Raw genomic sequence first — 27,889 nt, forward strand, 5'->3', positions numbered from 1 at the left:
GGCAAAGCCGAACTTCCGCGTTCGGCTTCAGGAGACAGCTGCGAAGCAGCGCGGGTGTTTTAAAAGGTCGCAGCCGGCCTGGGGGGCTTGCCAGCACCCCCCCCGAACCGAACCCGGGGTTCAGCAAAATTTTGCCTCTTCTTACGAACTTTGTTCGAGTTATGAACCGGCGTTCGGGAGGCTTCTGGGAAGCCCCGCCGCCCGGCTGTCACCTTTTAAAACAGCCGCGCGGCTTCCCAGCAGTCTCCGAACACCGGTTCGTAACTCGAAAAAAGTTCGTAAGAAGAGGCAAAATTTTTCTGAACCCCGGGTTCGTATCACGAGTTGTTCGTAAGACGAGGGGTTCGTATCTTGAGGTACCACTGTATACCAATAACTGCATCTCAAACGATTCATCTGTTAAACTACTGAAGTTTGCAGATGATACAATCGTGATTGGTTTCATTCGAGACAATAATGAAACCGTTTACAGACAGGAGGTTGAACAACTAGCCTAATGGTGCGACCGGAACAATCTGGAACTGAACACACTCCAAATCGTAGAAATAGTGGTAGACTTTAGGAGAAACCCTCCCATTCTACCACCTTTTACAATATTAGACAACATAGTATCAACAGTAGAGACCTTCAAATTTCTAGGTTCTGTCATATCTCAAGACCTAAAATGGTCACCTAACATCAAAAGCGTCATCCAAAAAGCACAACAAAGAATGTTTTTTCTGCACCAACTCAGGAAGCTCAAACTGCCCTATAATCTGCTGATACAATCCTACAGAGTCTGTCATCTGCACATTTATAACTGTCTGGTTCGGTTCTGCAACCCAACAAGACAGACACAGACTTCAGAGGACAATCACAACTGCAGAAAAAATAATTGCTGCCAACCTGCCTTCCATTGAGGACCTGTATACTGCACGAGTCAAAAAGAAGGCCATGAAAATATTTATTGCCCCTCTGCATTCTGGACATAAATTGTTTGAACTCCTATCCTCAAAAGAATGCTATAGAGCAGTGCACAACAAGACACAAGAACAGTTTCCCTCCCCAAATGCCATCACTCTGCGAAACAAATATTTCCCTCACCACTGTCAAACTTTTCACTAAGACTGTATTACTATTACTGTTCTCATCGCCCATCTCTACCCACTTGTGACTGTAACTTGTTGTATCTTTACAATTTATATTAATATTGATTGTTTCCTAATTGCTTGTTTGTACCCTATGACAATCATTAAGTGTTGTATCTCATGATTCTTGACAAATGCATAAATCACACTTGGCCAATAAAGAATCCCATCCTTCCTTTCTTTCTCTCCTGTGTCTCCCCCCCCCCCCCCCCAACGGTCCGGGCACATAGACAGAGCCTGGATGTTCTTTGGCATTTTTGGAGTTGGCCTGGTCTACGATTGTCACATTTTCCCCATTGAAAAATGCCAGGGAATTTCTAGAAGCCTGGCACTGACAACAAAGAGCACTCCTCCTAGCACTGATGATGTTACCTAGTTAGGGTAATGAAATGTTGTCAAGAAAACAAGCAAACTCAGAGAGCATCAGGGACCCCTTATGTCAACCCGGAGCTGCAAATATTATCCTTTGTTGGCACTATGAAGCAGTATATTAGTCTGAGTGCTATTGTTATTTCATCTTAATAGATTGCAGCCTCATTTTATCTTAAAACTTTTGGAAAGAGCTAACTCTTTAAAACTTTCTGAAAACTGGGGTAGGAGTGTTCCCAGATCTCTGGGGAAGGGTGTTCCACAGGGCAGAGCCAGCTGTGGAGAAAATGCACTTTCTAGGGCCCACTAGATGTAAAGAGTAAAGGAAATTAGTTAGTCTGGAATCATTATGATGACAAAAGGGCTGGGATCCCACACCCCTTATTCCTTGGAGCTTTATTTAATTACTCCCAAGACTGGGGAGATTTTTGTATTTTAGGCGGAATTCAAGCTAACTACATAATAAAGTAGTTAGCTTGAATTCTGCACATGTGCAACTGGTTGTCTGCCTGACAAGAAAAAAAGACTTCTACCATGGCAGTGGTCGAATGAAAGGGACCTGAATTCCAAGCAATAATGTAATGTGAGTAAATGTTTCAGATACGCCCCCACGTAGTTTACACAAAGAGGAAGGGACAGAGCAGAGAGGTGAAAGAACATTTATACTTACAAGATTCTGTTTCTGGAGTTTTAATAATAATAAAAAATAGTATTATTATAGACCTTCATTTCCTAGGCGGATCTGCCTTGGAGAACTTAAAGTGAATAACAACACTTTAGGAAAGGGACCTGCAGAATGGGGCATCCATTCTGACTTATGGTGGGATGGTTAGATATCCCTAGGGAGAGGTGCTCCCAAAAGTAACGTTATTGATTCCATGCTATTTAAAACCTTAAAAGCGATAACCATCACCTTGAATTGTACTCAGTGCAGCTCGCACATCAATGTGCATTCCAGACCAGTCCTGGATCACCCAAATAATTTTGGGAGATTAACAATATAGATCAATAAAACAAATATACAACTTAAAAATCAGCTATAGTATACTGTATACACAAAACGAAATTTGGGGCGCCTCATACACCATCCTCATTTCCAAATTTGCCTGTGTAGGATTTTGCTAACAATCGTACTGTTAACCTTTGCTGGCGAAGGCCAATAGAGTAGGGTTTTTGGTGGAAGGCTGTTACTGAGGGTAGGTACCACAACAGATAATATTGTCATCAGTTTCATTATATAATAGCAGCTAGGAATATTTATTAGGAATACTAAGTTTAAACTTAACTTTTCTGAAAATGTAAAAAGACAATTGCTTGCCTTTTATATAAGATACTCATTTAGACAAAAGGTTTATAAATGATTCTATCTTGATAGCAATTAGAACTGGTGTTTAAACACCTTAGGTGAATGGACAATTAGTGACAGTATGCTGGCTTTTGCTTCAGTAATTAACCCAATTACCTTTCACATTTTTCTTTAATGATGAAAGTGAAAATGTAAACATGCTGGTTGAGTTGCCTTGGAAACCGTATTCCAAGCTGTTCGTCAGACCTGAATCGAATAACCTTTTTTCTGCATACAGTCCCCTTTGGGACCTCTTTTATTTTATTTTATTTATTTTTATTTATTTTTGACTTTGAGAGTGTAGCACACATGACATTTAGAAGGTACTCTCTTGTGTTGGATAACCTAAAGGAAACTCATTGTAGTCAGGCTCATCCCATTTTGTCAATATTTTTCTCCATTGTTTTAAGGAGAATCTTGACAATTGGAACATGTCCAAGAGGACATGGCACCGGACCTCAGAGTGATATCGTAAACACATGGAGCTGGATTTGTTTGACCTCGATAATGAACTGCTGAGAAATTATACTTTATTCTCCACATATACTTCGAAGGCAGACATATTATAGACGTAGATCAAATTTCTTTATTATTGTTCCAGAGAAATGGTCAAAGTACAGAAGGAAGCATTTATGTAAACTTTAGGGGCAATTTTCAAATACAGTTAATTGTTTGACATTGGACCAGATTGCTTCTCAGACTGTCTGAAAACTTTCTTATATGTTATTAAGCAAGGGTTGGATGGCATAGGGATAGTGGATTTTTTGCTTTGCTTCAGCCATTGGACTGGATGAACCTCTTTCTGATTCTGATCTTGTGTAATTCTGTAATATAAACTTCTATTTGCTGCATTGATCTAGATCAGGGCAGTCAAACCCCTGGACCACAGGCCAAATGCATCATGCATTGGTCACACCCAGTTTAGTAAAGGGGAAGAAAGTCCCAATACATCACAGGATGCTGCAGTGGTGATGTGAGTTTGACTCCCCTGATCTAAGTGGGGCATGTTTTGAAATAATCTTTGGAAAACAAATCTCAAACTTTTTCTGTAGTAATGTTGACATATCAGTAAATTTAGTGCTAGTGTTCCTATGTTATACAAAATTGGTCCTACTGCTCCTTTTTAAAATGATCTATTTGTGTGCCATCTCCAATGGATTAGAAATATTTTTAATAAATACCTGTAAGTGCTATCAAGTTTATTGAATGCCAGTTTAAGGATTGGGGTTTTGGTGGGGCAAATGAAATTATTACCTTGGATTATGGCTCTCAGCTCTAAATATAAATTGAACTTCAGTAATTAATCATCACTAGATGACAAGGTGATGCTAAATAATGAGGCACTAGGGCAGTTTGATAGCATTATTTTGGTCAGGAAGCATACTAAAACTAAACCTTTAGCTTTGTGCAAATGAAATTGTACCCTATGTTGAGGCTTATTAACTGGGTATCAGTTTAAATGTTCAGCTTTATTCATTACAAGCTGATTAAATTCTTTAATCTATAATAGAATATTGGCAATTTTTATTTTTATCCCTGTATGATTGCTTTGTATCTGTGAGTAATACATTATTTAAGGATGAACAATCAGCTTGTTTCCAAATCAGTTTCCCAACCGGTTGTAACTCCAATTTGCTGAGGTTTCCTGCAAGTTTGTAACCTGAATTTCAGTCTGCATTCAAGCAGTGATCAACTGTCTGAGAAAACTATTGTTTTAATATTCAGTAAGTTCATATCAAGAAGTATAAGAAAATGTATTATGCGACAACATGTCTTTTTAATGTAGAGAATAGAATACTAGGAAGGGATATGTCTGCTGTCTAATGGCTCTTGATAATTATTAATTATCAAGAGCCAGTTTGATACGATTAAGGCATCAGACTAGAAACTGGAAAACCCTGAGAGCTAGTTCTGCCTTGGTCACAAAGGCAGCTGGATGATCTTGGGCAAATTATTAATATTTAGCTCTAACAAGGAGGCAGTGGCAAGCCACTTCTGAAAAACCTTTTCAAGAAAATATTTGTTAAACTGTGCAAGTTACTTGTAGAAACAACTTCAATTAGTCAAGAAACAAAAAATCCCATCTCTCACAATTTATAATTTTGTTGAAAAAATATGGAACAATTTTTTGGTGATATTTTTTTTAAAGGAATAGATGAAAACCTGATCTCAAAGCAGAAAAGCTATAAGATAGATACTGTACTTTGTATTTCACTGTTTCTCAGCCTTTGCAACTGTAAGATGTTCGGACTTCAACTTGGCTGGGGAATTCTGGGAATTTAAGTCTAATCACTTTTAAGTTGACAAGGTTAAGAGACTGAGGTACATAGTGTTTTTCTTCAGCTGAATTCTAGTACTTAAAACATTGTTGCTTTCTGTGAGGCCATCCCAATTTAGGTACCGTATTTTTCGGAGTATAGGACACACCTTAGTTTTTGGAGAGGAAAATAGGGAGGGTAATCTGCCTACCAGGTATTCATCTGGCTAGCGTCCTTACTCTGGTCAGGTTCAGCACATTATTTGATCTCCTTGTTATGGCTTAAAAAACCTTATTTGGAGAGAGTAACAGTGAAAAGCCTGCAAGCCAACTCAACATCAGTCCCACCCAGTCACATGGCCCGCCACAGCTATGCCTACACAGGTTTTGTGACTCTGGGTGTTCTGTGGGAAATGGGTTTCTCTCTCTCTCCCTCCCTCCCTCTTTCCCCCTTCTCTTCCCTTCTTTCTCCTGTTTCCCCCTCTCCCCTCCCCCTCTATATAAATACCCCTCTCTTCTCAATTTTTCCTTCCCCCCCTCTCCCCCTTCTCTCTCATTTGTTTCTCTTTTTCCTCTTTCTCTCCATCATTTTCTCATTTCTCTTTTTCTGCCATTTTCTCTCCCTGTTTTTCTTTCTCTTACTTTCATTTGTTTTTCCTTTTCCTCCCCCCCTCCCCCCTTGTCTCTGTTTCCTTCTCTCTCATTCTTTTCCTCCAGGTCTCTCTTCATTTCTCTCCCCTTCTCCCTTTCTCAGTTATTTATCTCTTTTTACTCAATATCATTTCTCTCTCTTTCTTTCCCCCCTTCTCCCTCCCTCTCTCCTCCCTCTCGTTTGTGTGCTCCCTCTTGAACCATTTCCAAAAACAGGCAAAGGTTGGGGGTTTTTCCTGATGTTTTTTTCTTTTTCTTAGAGTCTGTTTACAATATGATATAAAATCAAGAGTTATTTTATGTTCCCAGATAAATGAAGCTAGAAGGCAAGGGTGATGGCGAGGATGGGGACTCACTCTGACCAAGAGAGAAGTGCCCCTGTACTTGCCTCTCATCTCACAGAGGCATCTCTTCTTATCTTGCCCACATCTCGGTCGCTTGGGGAGATGCATGAATTAATTTCCACCCTGAGACGCTGACCTGGCCCGACTGTGGCAGATGCTCTGTGTTGTAATGGGCTCCAGGAGGAGGGGGGATGCTATCTCCCCCATTCTGAATCTAATTGCTGTGCACTTAAATGGACACCAGGAGAAGGAGGAAATCCAGTCTCTTCCATTGTGAAGCACACTTTTGCTGTGTCTGTGCAAGGCACTGCAAGAGCAGCGGTCAGGCCATGGAGGGAATATTGGGTCTTCCCCCACGGCAAAGTAAAGTCAGCTGGGATTCCCCTTTCCTCCTACCCTTCCGCTTTCCCCCTGCTCCCTTCAGCCCACTCAATCCTATTTTGGGACAGAGGAGCAGGTGCTGGAAATGCATGTTGAGATGTCACTCCCTTTCAAGCATTGCTGGTATCTACAGAGATGGCCTTGACTTGCTCAGCTAGAATGCATCTTGTTATGACTGAGGAGTAAATTCCTGGGTGCAGCTGTGAGGCGCGATTTCCCATCCCCCTGTCTATGGAACTCTGGAGCATGTCAGGGAAGCTTCACAAGTTGATAGTCTTTCTATCTTCAGAGTCCAACTTTTGTTTCCATTAAATAAGGCATTTTCTGTTGGGAAAAATCTGTCTGGCATTAGTAAACAAAAAGAGCTGCAAATAAGCCTCTTAAAGCAAATCATAATTAAATAGGCAGAAAGACAAATAGAAGATAATTGCTTAGATCATCATTTAATCTAAAAGCCAAATGCTCTGTTGGGATTATCCATAGTTATAATATAAAAATGAAATTGCTAGAATCCTGGAACATGTGTTTTTCATTTAACTCTAAATGTAGTTGGTGTTTAAATTATTTTAGAAATACAGTCGGTTAGACCAGTGTTTTTCAACCTGTGTGCCGTGGCACACTAGTGTGCCGCGAGACATGGTCAGGTGTGCCGCGAAGCTCAGAGAGAAAGAAAGCAAGAGAGAGAGAAAGAAAGAGAGAGAGAGAAAGAAAGCAAGAGAGAGAGAAAGCAAGAGAAAGCAAGAGAGAGCAAGAGAGAGAAAGAAAGCAAGAGAGAGAGGAAACAAGAGAAAGCAAGAGAGAGAGAGAGAGCAAGAGAGAGAAAGAAAGCAAGAGAGAGAGAGAAAGCAAGAGAGAGAGAAAACAAGAGAAAGAGAGAAAGCAAGAGAGAAAGAAAACAAGAGAGAGAGAAAACAAGAGAAAGAAAGAGAGAGAGAAAGAGAGAGAGAGCAAGAGAGAGAAAGAAAGCAAGAGAGAGAGAAAGAGAGGGAGGGAAGGAGAGAGAGAGAAAGACATAGAGGGAGGTAGGGAGGGAGAGAGAAAGAGAGCAAAAAAGAGAGGAAGGAAGGAAGAGAAAGAAAGAGGGATGGAGAGAGAGAAAGAGGAAGGAAGGGAGAGAAAGAGGGAGGGAGAAAGAAATAGAGTGAAGGGGAGGGAGAGAGAGAATTTTTTTGTCCAAACTTTTTTAGCGCCCCCCCCCCCCCTCAATGTGCCCCAGGGTTTCGTAAATGTAAAAAATGTGCTGCAGCTCAAAAAAAGGTTGAAAATCACTGGGTTAGACATGAAAGATGTTACGTCAGAAAGTGAATTTAATCACACTAACTGAAGAAAATAATTGGAGTTTCAGCCAAGACTATACTTTTATTTTGAAAAATATATTTACAGTATCCAAATCCATATGAAACAATAATTAAACAACTCTTGAAAATTGGTTGGTTTATAAAGAGGGTTTTTTTCTTCAAGGATGGCTCAGATCTTTGCAGTAATGAATGTGCTATTGAATAGAGTTCTGAATGAAACTTAGATTAACTAACTTTAAAAGCCTCTTTATGTAATATGTAAAACATATTAAACATATTTTGACTCAGCGGCTAAGATGCTGAGCTTGTATATCAGAAAGGTTGGCGGTTCAAATCTCTAGCACCACATAACAGAGTGAGCTCCTGTTACTTGCCTCAGCTTCTGCCAACCTAGCAGTTTGAAAGCATGTAAAAATGCAAATAGAAAAATAGGGACCATCTTGGTGGGAAGATAACTGCGTTCCGTGCACTTTCGGCATTTAATCATGCTGGCCACATGACCAAGGAATCGTCATCAGACAGTGCTACGGTAGCTCTTCAGCTTAGGTACAGAGATGAGCACCACCACCTAGAGTCAGGAACGACTAGCACGTATATGCGAGGAGAACCTTTACCTTTAAACATATTTTGTCCATAAAAATGTGGAGTAGGTGTCACAAATGTGTAATGTTACAGAAAGAGTTTTATTTAGGTTGTCAGGGACTTCATTTATATTAATGAAGTTCTAGTTCCCATATGAGTACAAGATTAGCTTTAACATCTGCTTGCATTAATATGAAGTCAGATCAGGTAAATAGCAGTTCAGCTGTGCAAATGTAACTATAGAAAATTGCAACTGTCAAAGGTAGTTCTTCTGTAGTTTATGGCTTTAGTGAAGAGCTTTTTAATTTGTCATGTTTTTATTGTCTATGTTGAACTAAAAAGTTGTTTTTTTCTTATTGAGAAAAAGATTAAGTGGCTTTTTGTTGAGGTGTCTTAATATAGGTAAAATAGAAAATAGTGAAATGAAGCTGGTAGCATTGAAGTAAATAGCTAGGGAGTTTCATGTATTTCTGCAAAAAATGGCAAATTGCTTTAGGTCTGAAAGAGTACATCACCAAAGCATCTCTAATACCTTTGCAACATCTTACTAGAGTCTAAACCACAGTTCTCAATGCTCTTATCTTGTACACCTATTTAAAGAAGAGAATAATTTGTTAAATGAATCGAGTTGACACACAAAGAGTAAGAGGGGTAGTCATACAAGGTAGAACTTTTAAAGACTTAAAAAAAATAATTCCCCATTACCGGTAATTTGGTTTGACTTGGTTAAGGCAACACCGAATTTTATGAATTGATCAAAAATTATGAAGGTGATGAGCATAAAGAAGGGAATACAGTAAAGAAAAAATTGTATATTAACATAATAATCAGAAGGAAGGTTAGATGGGAAATGAAATTCTAAAATATGAATATTTCCAGTTCCAGCAATCCTTATGACAGTTCTTCTTGTAACAGCATGAGATTTCTGAAAACAAGGCATGAAGGATTTTAAAAGATCAGGGGGAAAAGGAGAGTGGAGAGAAGTCTTTTCTATAACATTAATGAAGATGAAGACGCAGGCAGCCGGACACTTGCATAAGTAATGGGATAGAATCCGATAGTTAATTGTTTCTGTAATGCATTCTATAACTTATTAAACCAGCAACACTCAGTTTTCCATACTACTTCCGTATAAGAAAATTTCAATTTTTGTAGTTTGAGGATGTATACAAAATATAAGAGCTTTTGACTTACCTGGATATGGCGAAGTGTCATCTTGACACTTGCTAGGGTAGTAGATCCCCAGACAGTGCTGATGTGCAACTTTGGAGGTGGTCCTGGATTTGCATTTCCTGCTCCAAAAGGCAGATGGCAACTGTGTTTGGGGATGCCCATTCCTGGCCTGGGAGGCTTCCTGGCTGGATTATTGCAACACAGTCAAAACAAGGTTGCTGTCAAATCACAACTGGTCTGGAAGGCAGTGATGTGTATAGTTCAAGGTTTTCTATAGATTATCCATTTTGCACCATAGGTGTGAACTTTCTGAGCTACATTGGCTTACAGAGGGTTTTTTCCCCCTAAGGGAATTCAAGAAGCTGTTTTTTAGATTTGAAGGTCTAAAATGGTATCGAACATGTTATTTTCTTTCCTTGAGTGTGTTTTGCCTATCTGCCCAAGTTAGATAAAGTAAGTTCATTCTGGATCCCTTCCCTTTAAGGTTGCTCTCCAGCAGGACCTAAGAAGTATGTTTTCTCATTGTTACTCGTCCCATTATACATCCTTCCCCTAGAAATCCATCATTAGCCTTTCCTCCTCATCTTCCAGAAGATCTTGAAGAGCTGACTCTTACTGTGTGCATTGCGGTAGAATAAAGTTGGAAACTATAATGATATATAGTATGGTAAAGTATTACTCTGGGATACTGGGGTTTTTTTATTATGGTTTTTTGATGTTTTTATATAGGTCTTATAAATAAATAAACTACACTTGTATTCCCCCCCCCCATGGTTTTGTTATAAAATTGTATTCTCGGGGAATAAGAGCCCGCTGCCTGAAAGCTGTCCCTTGTTCCGGCCCCATGAGCTCAGCCCGGGGTGCTGGTGACGAGTGAAATCTGGACCCTGGACTCAGGCTGCTGCTACTCAATGCCAGGTCGGTTGTAAATAAAGCTCTCCTCATCCGGGAAATGATCATGGAGGAGGAAGCCGACCTGGTATGTATGACTGAGACCTGGCTGGGCCCGGAGGGAGGAGTTCCTCTCTCAGAAATATGCCCACCTGGGTTTCAGGTTTGGCATCAGCCACGACCCCAGGGAAGGGGGGAAGGAGTTGCTATTATAGCCAAGGAGACTTTTGGGCTATGCAGACTTGCTGCTACTGAGATTGCGGGTTGTTAGTCCCTCCTTGTGAAGTTGGACCTAGGGGTTCAGGTGGGCTTGTTGCTCACGTACTTGCCTCCCACCTGTCTGTCAACAGCCCTGCCTGTGCTACTCGAGGAGGTAGCTGGGCTGGCGGTGGAGTTCCCCAGACTTATAGTCTTGGGGGACTTAATCTGCTGTCGCTCGGTGAATTCTCTGGGTTAGCGCAGGAGTTTATGGCCACCATGACAGCTATGGACCTGACCCAAGTAGTGCAGGGTCCAACCCACGAAGTGGGGGCATGCACTTGACATGATATTTCTCTTGGTGCAGCTGAGTGATGGCCTGAGAGTAAGAGAGTCTGCCCGTGTCATGGTCAGACCATTTTCTGCTACAGCTCGATTTCAAGGCTCCAATCCTCCCCCGCAGGGAGGCGCAACCGATTAGGTGGTTCCGCCCCAGATGCCTGATGGACCCAGAGGGCTTTCAGAGGGCACTTGGGGTTCCACCGGATTCACTCGTACACAGTTCGGCAGAGTCCCTCTCTGTGGCCTGGGACAAAGCTGCGATGGAGGCTCTTGACCGGATTGCGCCGTTGCGACCTCTCTGCGGCATTAGACCCTGGAGTGCTCCTTGGCTCACCGAGGAATTCCGGGTGTTGAAATGCCAGAAGCGGTGGAGGAAGAGTAAATATGAGTCTGATCGAACACTTGTAAAAGCTCACATTAAGACTTACAAAGTGGCACTCAAGGCGGCAAGATGCGTGTATCATGCTGCCTTGATTGCATCAGCGTAATCCTGCCCGGCCACTCTGGTTAGGGTGACCTGCTCTCTTCTAAAGATGGAATGGCTGTGGGTTTTGCCTCCTAAGGACAATTCCATTTGTCTGTCCATTACCCTGGGGGGGGAATTATTGACCCCCTCGGAGAGGGTCCACAACTTGGGCATCCTCCTCGATCCACAGCTAACATTACAACATCATCTTTCAGCTGTGGCGAGGAGGGCGTTAGTTTGCCCAGGTTCGCCTGGTGCACCAGTTGCGGCCCTATTTGAACAGGAAATCTCTGCTCACAGTCACTCATGCCCTCATCACCTCGAAGTTCGACAGAGCCGGGGTGGCTCAGCAGGTAGAGTGCTGTATTGCAGGCGACTGAAGCTGACTGTAGCTCTGTAGGTCAGTGGTTCAAATCTCATCACTGGCTCAAGGTTGACTCAGCCTTCCATCCTTCCAAGGTGGGTAAAATGAGGACCCGGATTGTGGGGGCAATATGCTGGCTCTCATAAAAAATGCTATTGCTAACAGGTTATAAGCACTGGTTGCCGATTAGTTTCCGGACACAATTCAAAGTGTTGGTAATGACCTATAAAGCCCTTCATGGCATCGGACCAAAATACCTATGGGACCATCTTCTGCCGCACGAATCCCAGCAGCTGATTAGGTCACACAGAGTTGGCCTTCTCCAGGTCCCGTCGACTAAACAATGTCGTTTGGCAGGACCTAGGGGAAGAGCCTTCTCTGTGGCGGCCCCGGCCCTCTGGAATCAACTCCCCCTGGAGATTCGAACTGCCCCCACCCTCCTCACCTTCCGCAAGATGTTGAAGACCCATTGACCCCCACTTCTGACTTGTAGCATTTGAATGTGGTGTGATTGTGTAGTATTGATTTTTTTTTTTAGTAATAATGGGTTTTAACTTGTTCTTTTTAATATTAGATTTGTACTATATTGTATTGTTATTGTTGTGAGGCGGCCCGTGTCTTTGGAGAGGGGCGGCATAGAAATCTTATTATTATTATTATTATTATTATTATTATTATTATTATTATTATTATTAATAATAATCAGAGGCTGCTGAGGACTGTGGAAACCACCTATTTTACACAACCTGTCTCTTCTTTCACTGCCTTTCCCTTTTGTTCTCTTACAAAGAGAAAAAACATTTTTTATATCCAGCAGACAGAGGATCTTAATTTGTTTTGGAATCCATGTGCACAAGAATCAGCTAATTCTCTTTCCTTGGGATGAGAATTTTGAATCTGCAGGCAGGTTTAACAACCCCGTCTGAACCAGCTACAGAAACACAGTTTGAAACTGATTGCTAAACACTATTTAAAATTAACGAATACTGTTAATTGAAGTCCATTGAAAATGGAAATAAACATTGCTACTTTCCTATTCAATGGGTGCACTGGAAGAAACTGAAGCACATGTGCCCATGATGTTTTTAGATTATCTTAGATTGCACTTCAAATCTACACACGTAGTGATTCACATGCTGCCCATCTCATTTTCATATTGCATATTGTAACTCTTACAGTTTCTATTGTTGCATAATACAGCAACTGTAAATTGTCATTGAAAATTGGAGGGCAAGTTAACAAAAGAAGTAATTCTCTTTTGTCTGCTTCATTTTTCTATTGTGGCAGACTGGTAGCAGAGAACAAAAATGGTTCTGATACTTTAACAGAATCCTGAACTGAAAATCAAAAGTGTGGAAGGTTTGATTATACAAGAACTAGAGCTCCCTGATCACTTCACTCTTGTAGAGGCACATTTTAATATATGCCAATATGAACGTGACATAATTCATATAAATGTTTAATTACGTTTAGAAACATTTTTTGAATGATTGATATTTAGAGGCATTTAAATTATGGGAAAACATCCTGTAACTTCCAGTGGTGGGGGAATATCACCCTATTTTTGGTTGAAAGATTGTTTTCACTCCTTCACTCTTCTGTCATATATTGATAGGGGGTGGTGGTTGGAGCAAGGTGGAGGGGGTGAGCTGTAAAAAGAAATTATCTTCATTTCTGTCATCACCCACTGTTCTATTATCCAGTGAAAGACAGATGCAGGAAAGTTGCCAATCAAACCCACGTTTACTGCATTTCAATTGCCCTTCAGCATGTTGAAATCTAAAAACCTTTGAAGAGAGGTTGTGATGTCTCTCCTGCAGTGGTGGAAAGCACCAGGCTATTGAATAGCTGCCTTTCATCACCTTTCAATCTCCCAGGCAATAGAAGCTACAGAGGTCTCTCAAACAGTTTGTCAAATGATCGCTAGGACTGGTTCCTGAAAGAGCTGGATTTGCATGTCTAACCCTTTATTGATGTAGCCATTGCTTAGTAAGCTGCCACATATCTGTTTACTTTCTTGTTTTTCTTGCACATTAGGGAATAAAAATGATAATACAAGGTGCTCTGCTGGTCTTCAATTTATCAATTTATTTAAAATGAGATAAAATGTTAACTTCTAATCTATCTGTCACAAAGGTGTGCTTTACCATAACTTCTGACGCATAATATATCTTGATTTGGATAGAAACATAGAAGATTGACAGCAGAAAAAGATCTCATGGTCCATCTAGTCTACCCTTATACTATTTCCTGTATTTTATCTTAGGATGGATATAGCATGTTTATCCCAAGCCTGTTTAAATTCAGTTACTGTGGATTTACCAAGCACGTTTGTTCCAAGCATCTACTACTCCAAGCATCTACTACTCTTTCCGTAAAATAATAGTTTCCCGCCTTGCTTCTGATCTTTCCCTCAACTAACCTCAGATTGTGCCCCCTTGTTCTTATGTTCACTTTCCTATTAAAAACACTTCCCTCCTGAACCTTTAACCCTTTAACATATTTAAATGTTTCGATCATGTCCTCCCTTTGCCTTCTGTCCTCCAGACTATACAGATTGCGTTCCGGATAAGTTTTATGCTTAAGACCTTCCACCATTTTTGTAGCCCATCTTTGGACCCTTTTTGTAGGTGAGGTCTCCAGAACTGAACACACTATTCCAAATGTGGTCTCACCAGAGCTCTATACAGCGGGATCATAATCTCCCTCTTCCTGCTTGTTATACCTCTAACTATGCAGCCAAGCATTCTACTTGCTTTCCCTACCACCTGACTGCACTGTTCACCCATTTTGAGACTGTCATAAATCACTACCTCTAAATCCTTCTCTTCTGAAGTTTTTGCTAACACAGAACTGCCAATACAATACTCAGATTGAGGATTCCTTTCCTCAAGTGCATTATTTTGCATTTGGAAACATTAAGCTGCAGTTTCCATTGCTTTGACTACTTATCTAGTAAAGCTAAATCATTTGCCATATTACAGACGCCTTCAGGAATATCAACCCTATTGCACACTTTAGAGTCATTGGCAAATAGGCAAACCTTCCCCTATGTCACTCACAAACATATTAAAAAGAATAGGACCCAGAACAGACCCTTGTGGCACACCGCTTGTAACCAGGCTCTGTTCAGAATACTCACCATTAACAACAACCCTCTGATACCTACGCTTCAGCCAACTGCAAATCCACGGAACTATCCAGGGATTAAGTCCAATCTTCACTAATGAGTAATGAGTGATCAGTAATGTACCACGGTGTGACATTCTCCGTACTGAAGGAGCGGGTCCAGCAGTCACATGGGTTGCTCATGTCCAATCCGGTGGAACTGAGCCTAGTGTTAAAAAAGCTTGCCGGATCCGCCCCTTCCCCAGAATTCGCTCAGTTCGCATATCCTGCGGTTGTATTGTGATAGCTCGTTCAACATTCTAACACCTTCCCTTCGATCTTTTTCTTCAAAAGTAGTAAGAATTGTTTTATCATTATTATTTACTTGCACTAATAGCGCCAGCCGTTTACGGCTCGGCTTTTTTCCTTTGGAGAAGTTGCGGTTTCGTTTTCCCCCGGCGGTTTTGCCGTGTACGATCCCCGCGGCCGCTTGTGGATTCTTTTAATCCTTTGGCCTGGAGGTTCTGGTGCAAGTATTAATCTATTGATTTATTGATTCTTTACTGTATATATAAATATTAAAGGGCTTAAGAATACCTCCTGCGGAGTGAGACGCCTCTATAGTCTCCTGGACTTAGTCGATCGCTTCCCCTTTAAGAGAATTTTACGGAGCGATTTTTCGGCGCGAAGGCCTTCGCGCCCTTTTTAAATCTAGGCCTCTCGTGTTGGCCTCCTGCCAGCCGCGTAGGCCTCAGTCCACCGCGTGGATCCCGGAGCGGGCCTTGGGGGTCCCAGGCTAAATTCTCCACCGGCTAAGCCTCCAACCAGAGTGCCTTGGTTTACTTAATTAATAAGTTTAGGGAGGCTGGCCCCGCTGGATCTGGGGACACGAACTCTGGGTTTGCCCAGATTGTCCTCAAGTCTCAGCAGCTTCGAGGCCTCGAAGCAGGATCCATTCCTCTTGGGAAGTCCTTGAAACTCTTCTCCTTATTTATTCAGTTATTGGCTCAGCCTTGTCTTCTGTTAATTGTCAGACTATGGCTACCTTTCCCAAGAGAGGCACAACTAAAGGTCCCAGAGAGGCCAGGCCTACAGGCGATGAGATTACTAGTATCCCCCAGGCCTCTTCCTCCTCTTCTCCAGGGGCCCGCCCCTCGACCAAGGTCACCAGGGCCGAGAAGAGAAGGGACCTAGCCCTACAAAGAATCCATGACAAATCAGCTAAACGTTTGAAAGTGCAGGCCCAAGTAATCAGTAGTCAAGACCCACCAGAGGCTGCTAGTCTACCTCCTTCTGGGGTCCCTGTGTTATCTCTGGATGAGCCTAACCTAGACAGACCCCAACCTAACCTATGGGGCATAGGTCCAGAGGAACCAGATATTATGGAAGATTCCCCCCAGCCAGGATCCTCCCAGGCCTTTAGGGATTCTTCTGCCATCCCTGCTGATATTTCCAGTTTACCTCCTGAGTTCCAATCTATTTTTGCTGTGTTGTCCAAGGCCATTGATGCCAAACTCTCCACCATCAATGAGCTTCCCTTACCTCCTCCTCCTTCTCGTCCCTCCCGCCCCTTGGGTTCTTCCCCAGCGGTTAGAGCTCCTATTCAGGATGATTCAGATTCCTCTCAGGACGAATATGAGGATATGGAGGATGATGAGGATCCTTTTCAGGGCCTATCAGATGATGAGGAATCCCAAATAAAGGTTCCTTCTCCAATTACCATTTTTCCTTCTCAATTATTCAAATCTCTCCTCCTCAAAGCTAGAATTTCTACGGGATTAGCGGCCCAGGAGAAACAAGCCTCCACTTCCACTGATCCCCCGGAGGAGAATTTACCTTACTTCACAGAGGAACAGGAGGATAACGAGGTAATTCCTATGCCAAAATTGTTTAAAGATGCTTTACTCAAACAGTGGGATTTCCCAGCCTCTGGCCTTAATCCCTCCACCAAGGACAGAAAGTTGTACAAACTTTCCTCTTCCTATGAAGAGCTTCTATCCTTTCCCAAACCGGATGAACCTGTCAAGATCCTTCACTCGGCAGCGGCTGTGCCAGGCGAGGCGGAGGAAGTCCTCCGCCCAGAGGACAAGCGCATTGAACAAATGCTCAAAAGAGGATTCACCGCAGATTCCTGGGCCATTAAAAGTTCTGCAGCGGCCTCCTTTTTCTCCAGAGCCATGCTGCTGTGGCTTCGCCAACTTCAACAGCATATTCCTCCCGATGACTTGAGAGGTCAACAAGACTTCAACAAGGTCTTTGCAGCTGCCCAGTACGTGGCTGATGGCACTTTGCAATCTACTAGATTTTCTGCTAAGTCTATTGCAGCTTCTACAACGGCAAGAAGACTCCTATGGATTCGCCCTTGGCAAGCGGGAGTACGCCAGAAGTGGCAGTTATCCCAGGGACCCTTAAAGCGCGACCTTCTCTTCGGTGATCTTCTGGATCCACTCCTCACGGAAACCACGGACAAGAAGAAGGTTTTGGGTCCAACCACAAAAAAGGCTACCAAAACGCAGTCCTTTCGTCGCCCAGGGCGCCAGCAAGATCAAACGGCTTCCTATCAGAGATCTCCAGGTCAGTATTCCCCCCGCTTTCGTTCCCAAGGTAGGAACTCCAGGGGTAGAGGTTTTCGCTTCCAAAGGGGAGCTTCCTCTAACAGGGCTTCAAAAAAACCTAGATGGTAATCTCTCCTCTATTCCCATAGGGGGTCGCCTAGCCCATTTCGCCTCTAATTGGCGTCTCACCTCCAAGGACCCCTGGGTCATTGACACTGTTCAAACAGGCCTTCTTTTAGAATTTATTTCTCCTCCCCCTAAACGTTTTATTTCCTGCCCTTCTCCCAGGTCCTCCTCAGATTATAACCGTATGGAGGAGGCCATTTCTCATCTATTGTCCATCGGAGCCATTCAACCGGTTCCTTCCGGTCAGAAGGGCCAAGGTTTTTACTCCATCCTATTTATGGTCCCAAAGTCATCCGGAGGTTGGAGAGCTATTTTGGATTTAAAGAAACTAAACCTATTCATCAAATATAGGAAGTTTAAGATGCACTCCTTATCTTCTATTCTGGCCGCCATTCACACGGGAGATTTCATGGTCTCCTTAGACCTCACTGAGGCCTACCTCCACATTACTATAGCCAAATGCCACAGAAAATTTTTACGTTTTTCCTTTCAAGGCAGGCACTTCCAGTATAGGGCGATGCCATTTGGCCTTTCCTCGGCCCCTCGGGTCTTTACAAAGCTCTTGGGGTCCCTGGCGGCCTATATCCGGGCGTCTCCCATTCACATTTTATGTTATCTTGATGATATTTTGATTCATGGGAACTCCCTAGAGAAAGTGAAAACAGACCTTTCTATCACCATGTCAGTCCTTCAGGACCATGGCTTTTCCATCAACTTTGAAAAAAGCCACCTCCAACCTTCCACATCCATTTCTCACCTGGGTTCCATTATCGATTCAGAATCCTCCCAGGTTTTTCTCTCTCCCGAGAGAAAACTCAGTATAGGGGAGTTAATTTCTAACATTTTATCTAATTCTTCAGTATCCATAGTAACTCTGTCTTCCCTTTTGGGGAAGATGGTGTCATGCATAGGCATTATTCCCTGGGCTCGCCTTCATGCTAGGGAACTCCAGTGGCTCCTATTACCCTTTCAGAGATCGGGGCACAGCAACTCAAATCGGCGCATTGTCATCCCGCCAAGTGTTCGCAGATCCTTCAAGTGGTGGAAGTCTCCGGCCATGGACAAAGGATCCCCGTTCAGGTGCCCGGATCAATTTGTCATCACCACAGATGCCAGTCTATCGGGATGGGGCGCCCACGCCCAGGGGATGATAGCCCAGGGCACGTGGTCCCCGGAGGAAGCTTCCAGGCCAATCAATTGGCTAGAGTTAAGAGCCGATTCCCTGGCTCTGAAGCATTTCTCTCCTCGCATTCCCAACCGGCACGTTCTCATTCTCACCGACAACATTGCCACAAAAAGCCATATCTGCAGACAGGGGGGCACGAGATCCAAGGCTCTCATGAGGGAGGCCCTCAAGTTAGGCCTTTGGGCGGAAAAACATCTTCGGTCGCTCCTAGCCGACCACATCTCGGGGAGCCTCAACGTCCAGGCGGACTGGCTATCTCGAGCAACGATAGACCCAGGAGAGTGGAACCTCCATCAGGACCTGTTCCATCAAATCAGCCTCAGATTCGGCCTACCAGTCCTGGATCTCTTCGCGACCAATGCGAACGCCCAACTCCCTCGCTTCTTTTCCAGATTTCCATCCCCGGGAGCGGAAGCAATCAATGCCCTCCGGAGTCCATGGCCCCCAGGCCTACTCTACGCATTTCCTCCAATTCCAATTCTCCCGGACGTGATTCACAAGGTCCTCACCGAGAGGGCCCGAGTAATCTTAATCGCCCCTCATTGGCCCCGCCGGCCCTGGTTTGCGGATCTCCAACAGCTGTCCGTCCAGGACCCTTGGCGACTCCCCGTTTCGGGGGATATGCTGCGGCAGGGGGCCTCATTCCATCCAGACCCGGAGTGGTTCCACCTCACCGCCTGGCTGTTATCAGGAGAGACTTAGAACTGCGTGGTCATGACCCCGATTCAGTGGAGGTCATTTTAAAGGCCAGAAGGGGTTCGACCAATCGAATCTACGACCACACGTGGTCCAAGTTTCACCAGTGGTGTCTACAGGAAGGTCTCTCCCCTCTGTGCATCCCCATACACAGAATTATTTCCTTCCTTATGCAAGGCTTCCATAAAGGTCTTTCCACCAGCACCCTCCGGCGTCATCTGGCAGCCATTTCATCTGTCCTAGGGGGTCCCCGCAGACAGCCTCTCCGATCCTTCCCTGAAGTTCAGGAATTCCTCAAGGGCATAGCCAACCTCAGACCTTCCAAGGTCCACAGGTATCCATCCTGGGATTTGCCACGGGTTCTCCATTCCCTCACGCAGGCACCATACGAACCCCTAAAATCGGCGTCCCTCAGGTACCTATCCTTTAAGGTAGCATTCCTGGTGGCTATTACCTCTGCCCGACGCATTTCGGAGCTGGCTGCCCTCTCAATCAGGCAGGACCTTTGTCAATTCCATCAGGACAAGGTAGTCTTGCGACTGGACCCCACCTTCTTACCCAAGGTCAGTTCCATGTTCCACAGATCTCAGGATATTGTCCTACCTTCCTTCTGCCTCCAACGAGACCATCCCTTGGCAATTAGATGGCACACCCTGGATCTCATCAGAGCGCTGAGAATCTATATCCAACGCACAGGACCCTTTCGGAGGTCAGAAGCACTTTTTATAGCCTATCACCCCAGAGTCATGGGGGCCAAAGTGTCTTCAACAGTAATAGGCCGTTGGATCAGAGGGACTATATCTAAGGCCTATGAGTCGGCCTCCCTCTCAGTTCCAAGGAACATCACAGCGCATTCCACCAGGAGCGCAGCCACCTCGGCCGCTTGGGCGACTCAAGCCCCGTTGGAGGAGGTCTGCAAAGCAGCCACTTGGGCCTCGCCAAATTCCTTCATCAGGCACTACAAGATTGATTCTTACGCTTCAGCGGACGCTGCCTTCGGCAGAAGGGTACTCCAATCCGTTATCTCACACGATAGCAATCTAATCCCACCCTAGGGACCATCTATTGGGTATGTCCCATGTGACTGCTGGACCCGCTCCTTCAGTACGGAGAATAGGCGTTGATTGCTTACCTGAACGCCTCTTCTCGTACGGTGAGCGGGTACAGCAGTCACTTCCCGCCCTTGTATGTGTCTTCTTTACCTTTCTATATCTTCTTTCTCTAACAATGAGAGTTGAACACTACAGAGCTTCACAGCTGAGCCTAGTCTATGGATTCGCGAATTCTGGGGAAGGGGCGGATCCGGCAAGCTTTTTTAACACTAGGCTCAGTTCCACCGGATTGGACATGAGCAACCCATGTGACTGCTGTACCCGCTCACCGTACGAGAAGAGGCGTTCAGGTAAGCAATCAACGCCTATTTTGTTAAATGCAACTGGATGGAGGTTAATAACTATGATTAGAGTTAATTAGTCCTTACACTTACGTTACTGCAGCTTCCTCATGGTCATGTGGAAAAAAATGCCCATTGTTATTACTCTTTCCTTTACCAGTTTATAAAACGACAGATCTTATTCCATGACTGCTAAGTTTACACAAGAACCTTTGATGAAGACTTTTCTCAAATGTTTGCCAAAGATCCAAATATATATTCGACTATCAACAGGGTCAGCTCTATGCACATGTCTATTTGCACTTAAAACAATCTAGCAGCTTGGTGAGACAGGACTACTCGTCTTGATGTTGATTTTTATTCAACTTTTTGCTCTGTGTGCTTAAGTCATTTTAAAATAGCGGTTGAGGAACTAAAATTATAATTTCTCAATTCTCCTTTGGATCCCTTTTTAAAATTGTTTTCACATATTGCATATTTTTTCTAAAAGAGCAATAATTTTACATTTGAGTTCTTTAAGAACTCTTGGACAGATCTCATGAGCACTTAGTTGTATGATGGCGAATCTATGGCATACCTGCCAGATGTGGCACGCAGCACCCTCTCTATGGGCACATGAGCCAACATCCTAGTTCAACTGCACCACGAATGTGTGCGCGCCTCTCACCAACCTTTGGATCTTTGGGTCTCTGCCGTGTGGGGCCAGGGTGCATGCGAGGGGTACGCATGCATGTATGGGGGAAGGGTGTGTGCACAGGGCTGTGCACGCTTTGCATTTCAGTGGTTTGGATGGTATGTACACACCCACTTTGGGTACTCGGTCCGGAAAAGGTTTGTCTAGTGATTCCTAGTGATTCAAACAAATACATAACTGAACGAGGTAACTTTCTTTTTTAAAAATATATTATAATGAGGTAACTTTCATGTCCTTAACTTTAAATGTCACAATGTATCAATTTATTGGGATTTTCCCCATTACAATATTTCATTCTTCTAATGCAAGCAGTACTAAATTATTAGAAAACATCAGGAATCATTGCAACTAAATTACCTTCAAAATGTATGGTATAATGGATTTTAAATAATGTAAATTGTCTTCTTCCAAAAGAACAAGCATTAGGGAACTGCGTCCTATGATTCTGGCACAACATTAACTCTGTTCAGAAGTATTGTTATGTACTGAAAGAATATGAGAGAAAGAGGGTCCATTGCTGACTAATTCCATCTTGATATGGATCCTCCTTGTGGCTTTCATATCTGCAGTAGAAATTTTTACAGTGAAGTAGTCTTTGCAAAAAATGTAGATGTGGATGGCAGGGATGTAAGTTGTTTTGTTGCTTTGAGTTGGTGATGGTTCTACATTGATTAATTCTTTTTTGACATCTAAATTCCTGCTCTTGCACCCATAGGATTATTTTGAATAGGGTTATTTGTTGCCCTTCTTTTATTATTCATATTTCTGTGCCATAATTCCTTGAATATCACTGATGAGTCATTGTTTTAACATTTGTGTTGCTGCTTGTTACTATTCTTACTCTAATTAATATTCTAAATTGACATATTTACTTAAAGGTTTCATTTAAAAAATAGTTTATGATATTTTAAAATATAAAAACTTCAGTATATTAAAATCATTTTGAATGAAAAACTTCTATTGACCTAACAGTTTGATACCACTTAGTATGCCTTTTTTTCTTTCCCTCTAATTCCATGAGTTTGTTTTTTTGTAAAAACCAATAAAATTAGTTATTGGACCTTGACTTCTGAGTTTTGAAATTGTTTGTATGTTTTGGATGTCATTCCTTTGAATTTGAAAGTTTCATTGTCTGTTCTGTTTTTGTTTTGTCCCTAGGGGCTGTAATTGGAGACGGACAATCTGCTGTGGCCAGCAATATTGCGAACACCACATATCGGCTCCAGTGGTGGGATTTCACTAAGTTCGATTTACCAGAAATCAGCAATGGTAAGTGGGAAGGCAGAACTACTAATCTCTGTAGAATCTCTGTAGTTAAAAACAAATAGGGTTGTTCACAGAAGAAGCTTTTTGCTCCTCAAAAGATAACAGAGATATTGAAGCTGATTTTACACACATACACATATAAACACAAGCACACGCACAAATTTAATCCTTTACATTCTTAAAAATAGTTGAGGACCCGAAAGAATTTTGTTTTATGTGTGGGTCATATATATTAATATTTACAGTACTTAAAATCACAACTGAGAAATGTTATAATCTTTATTTCAGTTTGCAAATCTCTTGAAAGGGGCCAGTTTAATTATTTTTCTGTAGGAGATCTTTGCAAAGACTAAAGATGTGTGTGTGTGAGAGTCAGAAAGAGAGAGCACAATAAACTGATCTATTGCTAAAAGCCTAAACACAGGAATCGTCTCAGGCTGGCACCTGAGATTTAAATTAGGATCAGTGGCACTCAAGGGAATGTTGAACTTACTTTTCTTGAGGCTATGTAGGAACTCTAGGTTGATCCCTCTCTTTGCTCCACTTCCAGATTCTTCCATCTCTTCTACAATTATTTGTATTAAAATACCCACAAAAATTATAAATTAGGAATTCTTTGTCATGTCTATCAATGACAACAGCCTATTTACCCAAAACATTTGTGCGATACATTAATCTCTGCATTTCACCTAATTGATACAGAACTAGGAGGAAGAATATACTATAGAGGTTAATGCAAATTAAAAGATCTAAGCTCAAATTAGGTAGGGTTCTGAGTTTTTTGGTCTGAGCTGCACACTAGAAATGATATTCTAAATGCACTAATGTTCAAACGAAGTGATTGTGAAAATAACAGTATCATCCTTACCCAATTTCTCATTACCTGGTCTTAAATGGACTGTTAAATGGACTGTTTGGAAATATAGTTCCTTTTCTTTAGCTCAGCTTTCTTTCAGGAAGGTAATCCAAAATACTTAATATTAATTAAGTAAGCAGTTAAGTAAAATACTCGTGATTATAAAACTAAACTGGAGGTAGTCCTCGACTTAGAACCATTTGTTTAGTGACCATTAGAAGTTACAAAGGCACCAGGGATAGCTTTCACTTACCTTCCCTACTGGTTCACAAATGTGAGCTCGCTTCGCTCACACGCACCACCTCAGTACGTGTGCATAGCCTCCCGTGCATGCGCTTTACTTGCATGTGTGTTTTCTGCACATGTACCTGGCCTGAAAAAAATGCATAAATAGGATAGAATGGAGCTGAGGGGGCAGGCGCACCCCATCCACAATTTCCACTGAATTGGTCCGAACCGGCTAAATACCATCTCTGAAAGGCACTGAAAAAAAGTGACTTATGACCGTTTTTCACACTTAAGACTGTTATTGCACCAACAGTCATATGATTGAAATTCAGGATCTTGGCAACTGGTATGTTCTTATGACGATTGTAGTATTCCGGGATCATGTGATGCCTTTTTGCCATGATAAAGTCAACAGAGAAGCAGGATTCATTAAATAATGTTGCTAATTTAACTGCAGTGATTCACTGAAGAGCTATGGTAAGAAAGGTTGTAAAGTGGGGCAAAACTCACTGACTACGCCCTCCCTGCTCCCCGAGGTCAAACACAATCTTGATGCGGCTCTCAATGAAATTGAGTTTAATACCCCTGCTGTATAGGATTTAACTGCACAAATTTAACATAACGGTTGCTTTGTTGCCAATTTAAAGTGTGGAATCATAAAAATACTCTGCTGGATTGAGAGATGTCCCTTGCAATGCCTTAAACTGAAATATTATTTATATTTCATTTAGAATCAAACATAGCAGTGTAATATTTGAGAAAATCTGCTGCTTCTGGGAGGAAGATAACAAAGTCAGCTTCAGTTTGAACTTGCATAGAACATCTTTCATCTCTTTCATACTGCTTTGATAGTAGAAAGATTGACAGCCAGAATTTTTTTAAAAAAATTCACCTTGGAAATCCATATTTGTTTCTCTTGTAATAACAGGAAAGTTTTTTTCTTAGTTGAAAAGTTAGTAAAACAGGGTAACCTGAGATTATGTTATAAAGCTATTGACCAAGCATTATTTAATTCAGAAGTAAAGGACATTTAGATCTGTCATCTCTTAATATCTGACAGCAAATCCTGACAGTAAACTTAAAAGTGGAAACTGCAAATTCTGTATCAGATGTTGCTGATCTTCATAGGAAAAAAAGAATATATTTTCTGCTGTGCCTGGAAAATAAGTGATATATGTGATTAAAGGCACTTTATCTAGCTCATGTTGAAACCTATAGTAATGAAGCTACTATAAGACCCCTAAAGTAAAAAGTATAAATAAAATAATGTTTAAGAATCTTCCTTTAAAAAGGTATGGCTTTTAGCCTTAAATATTGAATCAAACTGTCTTCAATACCTGTATATTCTACATGTTCCTGAAAGTTTACAATGTTATTCCCAAACAGGGCAGGTCATCCATCCATCCATCCATCCATCCATCCATCCATCCATCCATCCATCCATCCTTCCTTTCAATTTATATAGCCACCCATCATATATATAATGACTGAGGATTGATTGTAACTTGTTTGCAAATATTCAGTGATGTCCCATAAATTATGTACATGTTAATGAGATCTAAATCATGCATACTGTGTATAATTTGATTTATTAAATCAAGTTTGTGAGTTTTAACATGCTGCTTCCCAAATGTATATACTTTATTGATAATCTTAATTGTTTAAACATAATTACAAAATTCTGTTAAAAAAATAATCATTGGTTATTTGTGGATAATCATTTTTTATTACTAGGGTACACTTTTGTAAAAGAAACCATAATTAATATTGGAGTCAAATAGTAAATAAGTAAATTGGTAATACAAACCTTCATATTTCCCCTTTAACATATCCTTAGTGATTACAGATCCTGTAAATTTCTGAAAGCTTAATTTAATTCATAAAGGAAATTCCATAGATTTTCGGCTTTCTTTGACAGCATGTACACGGTAGGAGTAAAGTACAGTATAGTAATAGCACTTAGATTTATATATCGCTTCACCGTGCTTTACAACACTCTCTAATCTCTATGGATTCACAGAATGGTTTCACAATGTCTAGTATGGCAGTAGAGTAAAAAATAGAAGGCAGTATTATTGACTTCTGTAGTGGGCTTCATAAAGGTGATATCAACTGGTATTCACTCTAATGATTAAGTTAAATATTTTTGGAATTGAACATTTCTGAATAAAATTTTAATAGACTTTTTTGACATCTACTTGGTTATTTTGGGAAGTAGAAAAATGAACTAATAGAAACTTCTGTTTGATCTAATGCTATGTTGATATGATATGATCTAATGATATGTTGTATCCAACATTCAAATTAGGCTAGGGAGTAGAAAAAAGATAGGGGAAGCAAGCAAGCATTAGACTTAAGAGCCAGAAGTCCTGCTACTTAGATTTCTCTGCTTTTAAAAACATCTTTTTTTCTAGTCCCACTAAAATGGATGAGTCCAGAGGATTATATAGACTACCTTGTTTCCATGTCAGCCAGCTAGAGTCTAAAGAAACAGCTATTGGCATTTCTTTCTCTTTAATTTAAAACAGAATACATGTAAACAGATGCTCCAAGCTGATCGGCCTTAGCTTTAATCTTGTTCAGTCTGTTGTCCTAAGAAACAAATCCTGGAATATATATGCATAATATCTAAAAGATAGTAGCAAACACATGCAACAGACAGAGCTGCTTGAAAATGAATTGAGCAAGAAAATCTATGCAGATCGCACAAACCATAGCACAAAGCTCTGGAAAGACCATAGATATGGGAAAAAGTGATAACTCTTCAACACAAGTATATTTATGCTAATGTTTTGGTGGGGTAGCACATGAACTCCAAAAAGGGATAGCACATGAACTCCAAAAAGAATTTCTTACGGCTTTATTCAGAACAGATACTGCGATACTTTCTGCTTACTTGTAGGAGACAAATTAAATAAAAGAGATATTGATTCTAGAAAGATTTTCAGATAGTTCGAAAAACACTGCATGCAGGGAAGATCATTAATAATTGTAAAATCTGGATTTGACTGTAAATTGCATTCAAATTGCATTTAAGCAAATATGCATAAATTTAATGTGGCTTTAATGTGTTATAATATTTGCTGTCTGCATTGCCTGCTTCTCCAGATTATAGATCTCATGAGGATCATATTACATATGGCTATAAATACATTATATTGGATATTTGAAGTAAAAATGTATCAATAGTAGTCCACAGCCATCATTTGACAGCTAGTCAGACATTTTGTCACTATATTATCATAGGTCAAATTTTAATAATAATAGTGATTTTGTAAATGCTCCTTTTGCATGCTGCTCAACAGGGAATGAGGTGCATAACTATAAACCACCAATTAAAAAAGTGAGTTGTTAAGAATAATTAGTGTTGTTGCTATTGTTAATTTCTGTGTTAGCTAAGGAATGCAAGGTACTAAGTGTATTTTCATCGACAGTTCTGGACCTCCTTCAGTATTGTGCATAAGTGTTTGATACTTTTCCTGTTGTTGAAAAGTCTTCATTCTCAGAAATGTTCATGCTAGGAGATACACTTAAACGGATCCTATATAACAAGTTGAGCGCAAGCGAGCGTATGCCGCGTCTTTTCAGTATTTATACAAACCAGCCCCAGCAACAGGCAATTGTTGACATTGATACAATTTTAGCAGCCAAACAATCAGCATAGAATATGCAAAACCTAGAACTTCTGACTTCTCCCTAGTAACTTAAACTGCATACTTAACACTTTGGGCCTGCATCCGTTCCCTCGTGAAAATCGCCCCTCCCAAGTCCCCATAAACATCAGGCCTTCTATAGATAGTGTGGCAAGCCATTAATTTATCACCAATTTCTGCACTGGTTTGACACCACATCTCTTTTAGCCTTCAAGGGAAGCCTTGAAACATGGGTATGGTGTCCTGAGAAGACATTGCTGGTTAGAGATAATTCATATACGTATTATACAAGTAATCTCCACTTAAAATCCACTTGTTCAGTGACCATTTTGAAGTTATG

The 27,889-nt window shown here is 41.6% G+C and overlaps 1 protein-coding gene across 4 annotated transcripts in view; it reads left to right on the plus strand.

Annotated features, from left to right (window-relative positions):
* AMBRA1 (autophagy and beclin 1 regulator 1) overlaps positions 1-27,889 on the plus strand; it is a 160,634-nt gene that overhangs the window by 83,733 nt on the left and 49,012 nt on the right. For all 4 annotated transcript variants that reach the window (XM_070760229.1, XM_070760215.1, XM_070760222.1 and 1 more), the window contains one exon: positions 22,705-22,815. In XM_070760229.1, the coding sequence (XP_070616330.1) occupies positions 22,705-22,815 (111 nt within the window). The remainder of the gene's footprint in view (positions 1-22,704; positions 22,816-27,889) is intronic.

The sequence above is a fragment of the Erythrolamprus reginae genome, chromosome 1, assembly GCF_031021105.1.
Source record: "Erythrolamprus reginae isolate rEryReg1 chromosome 1, rEryReg1.hap1, whole genome shotgun sequence".
NCBI classification, from domain to species: Eukaryota; Metazoa; Chordata; class Lepidosauria; order Squamata; family Dipsadidae; genus Erythrolamprus; species Erythrolamprus reginae.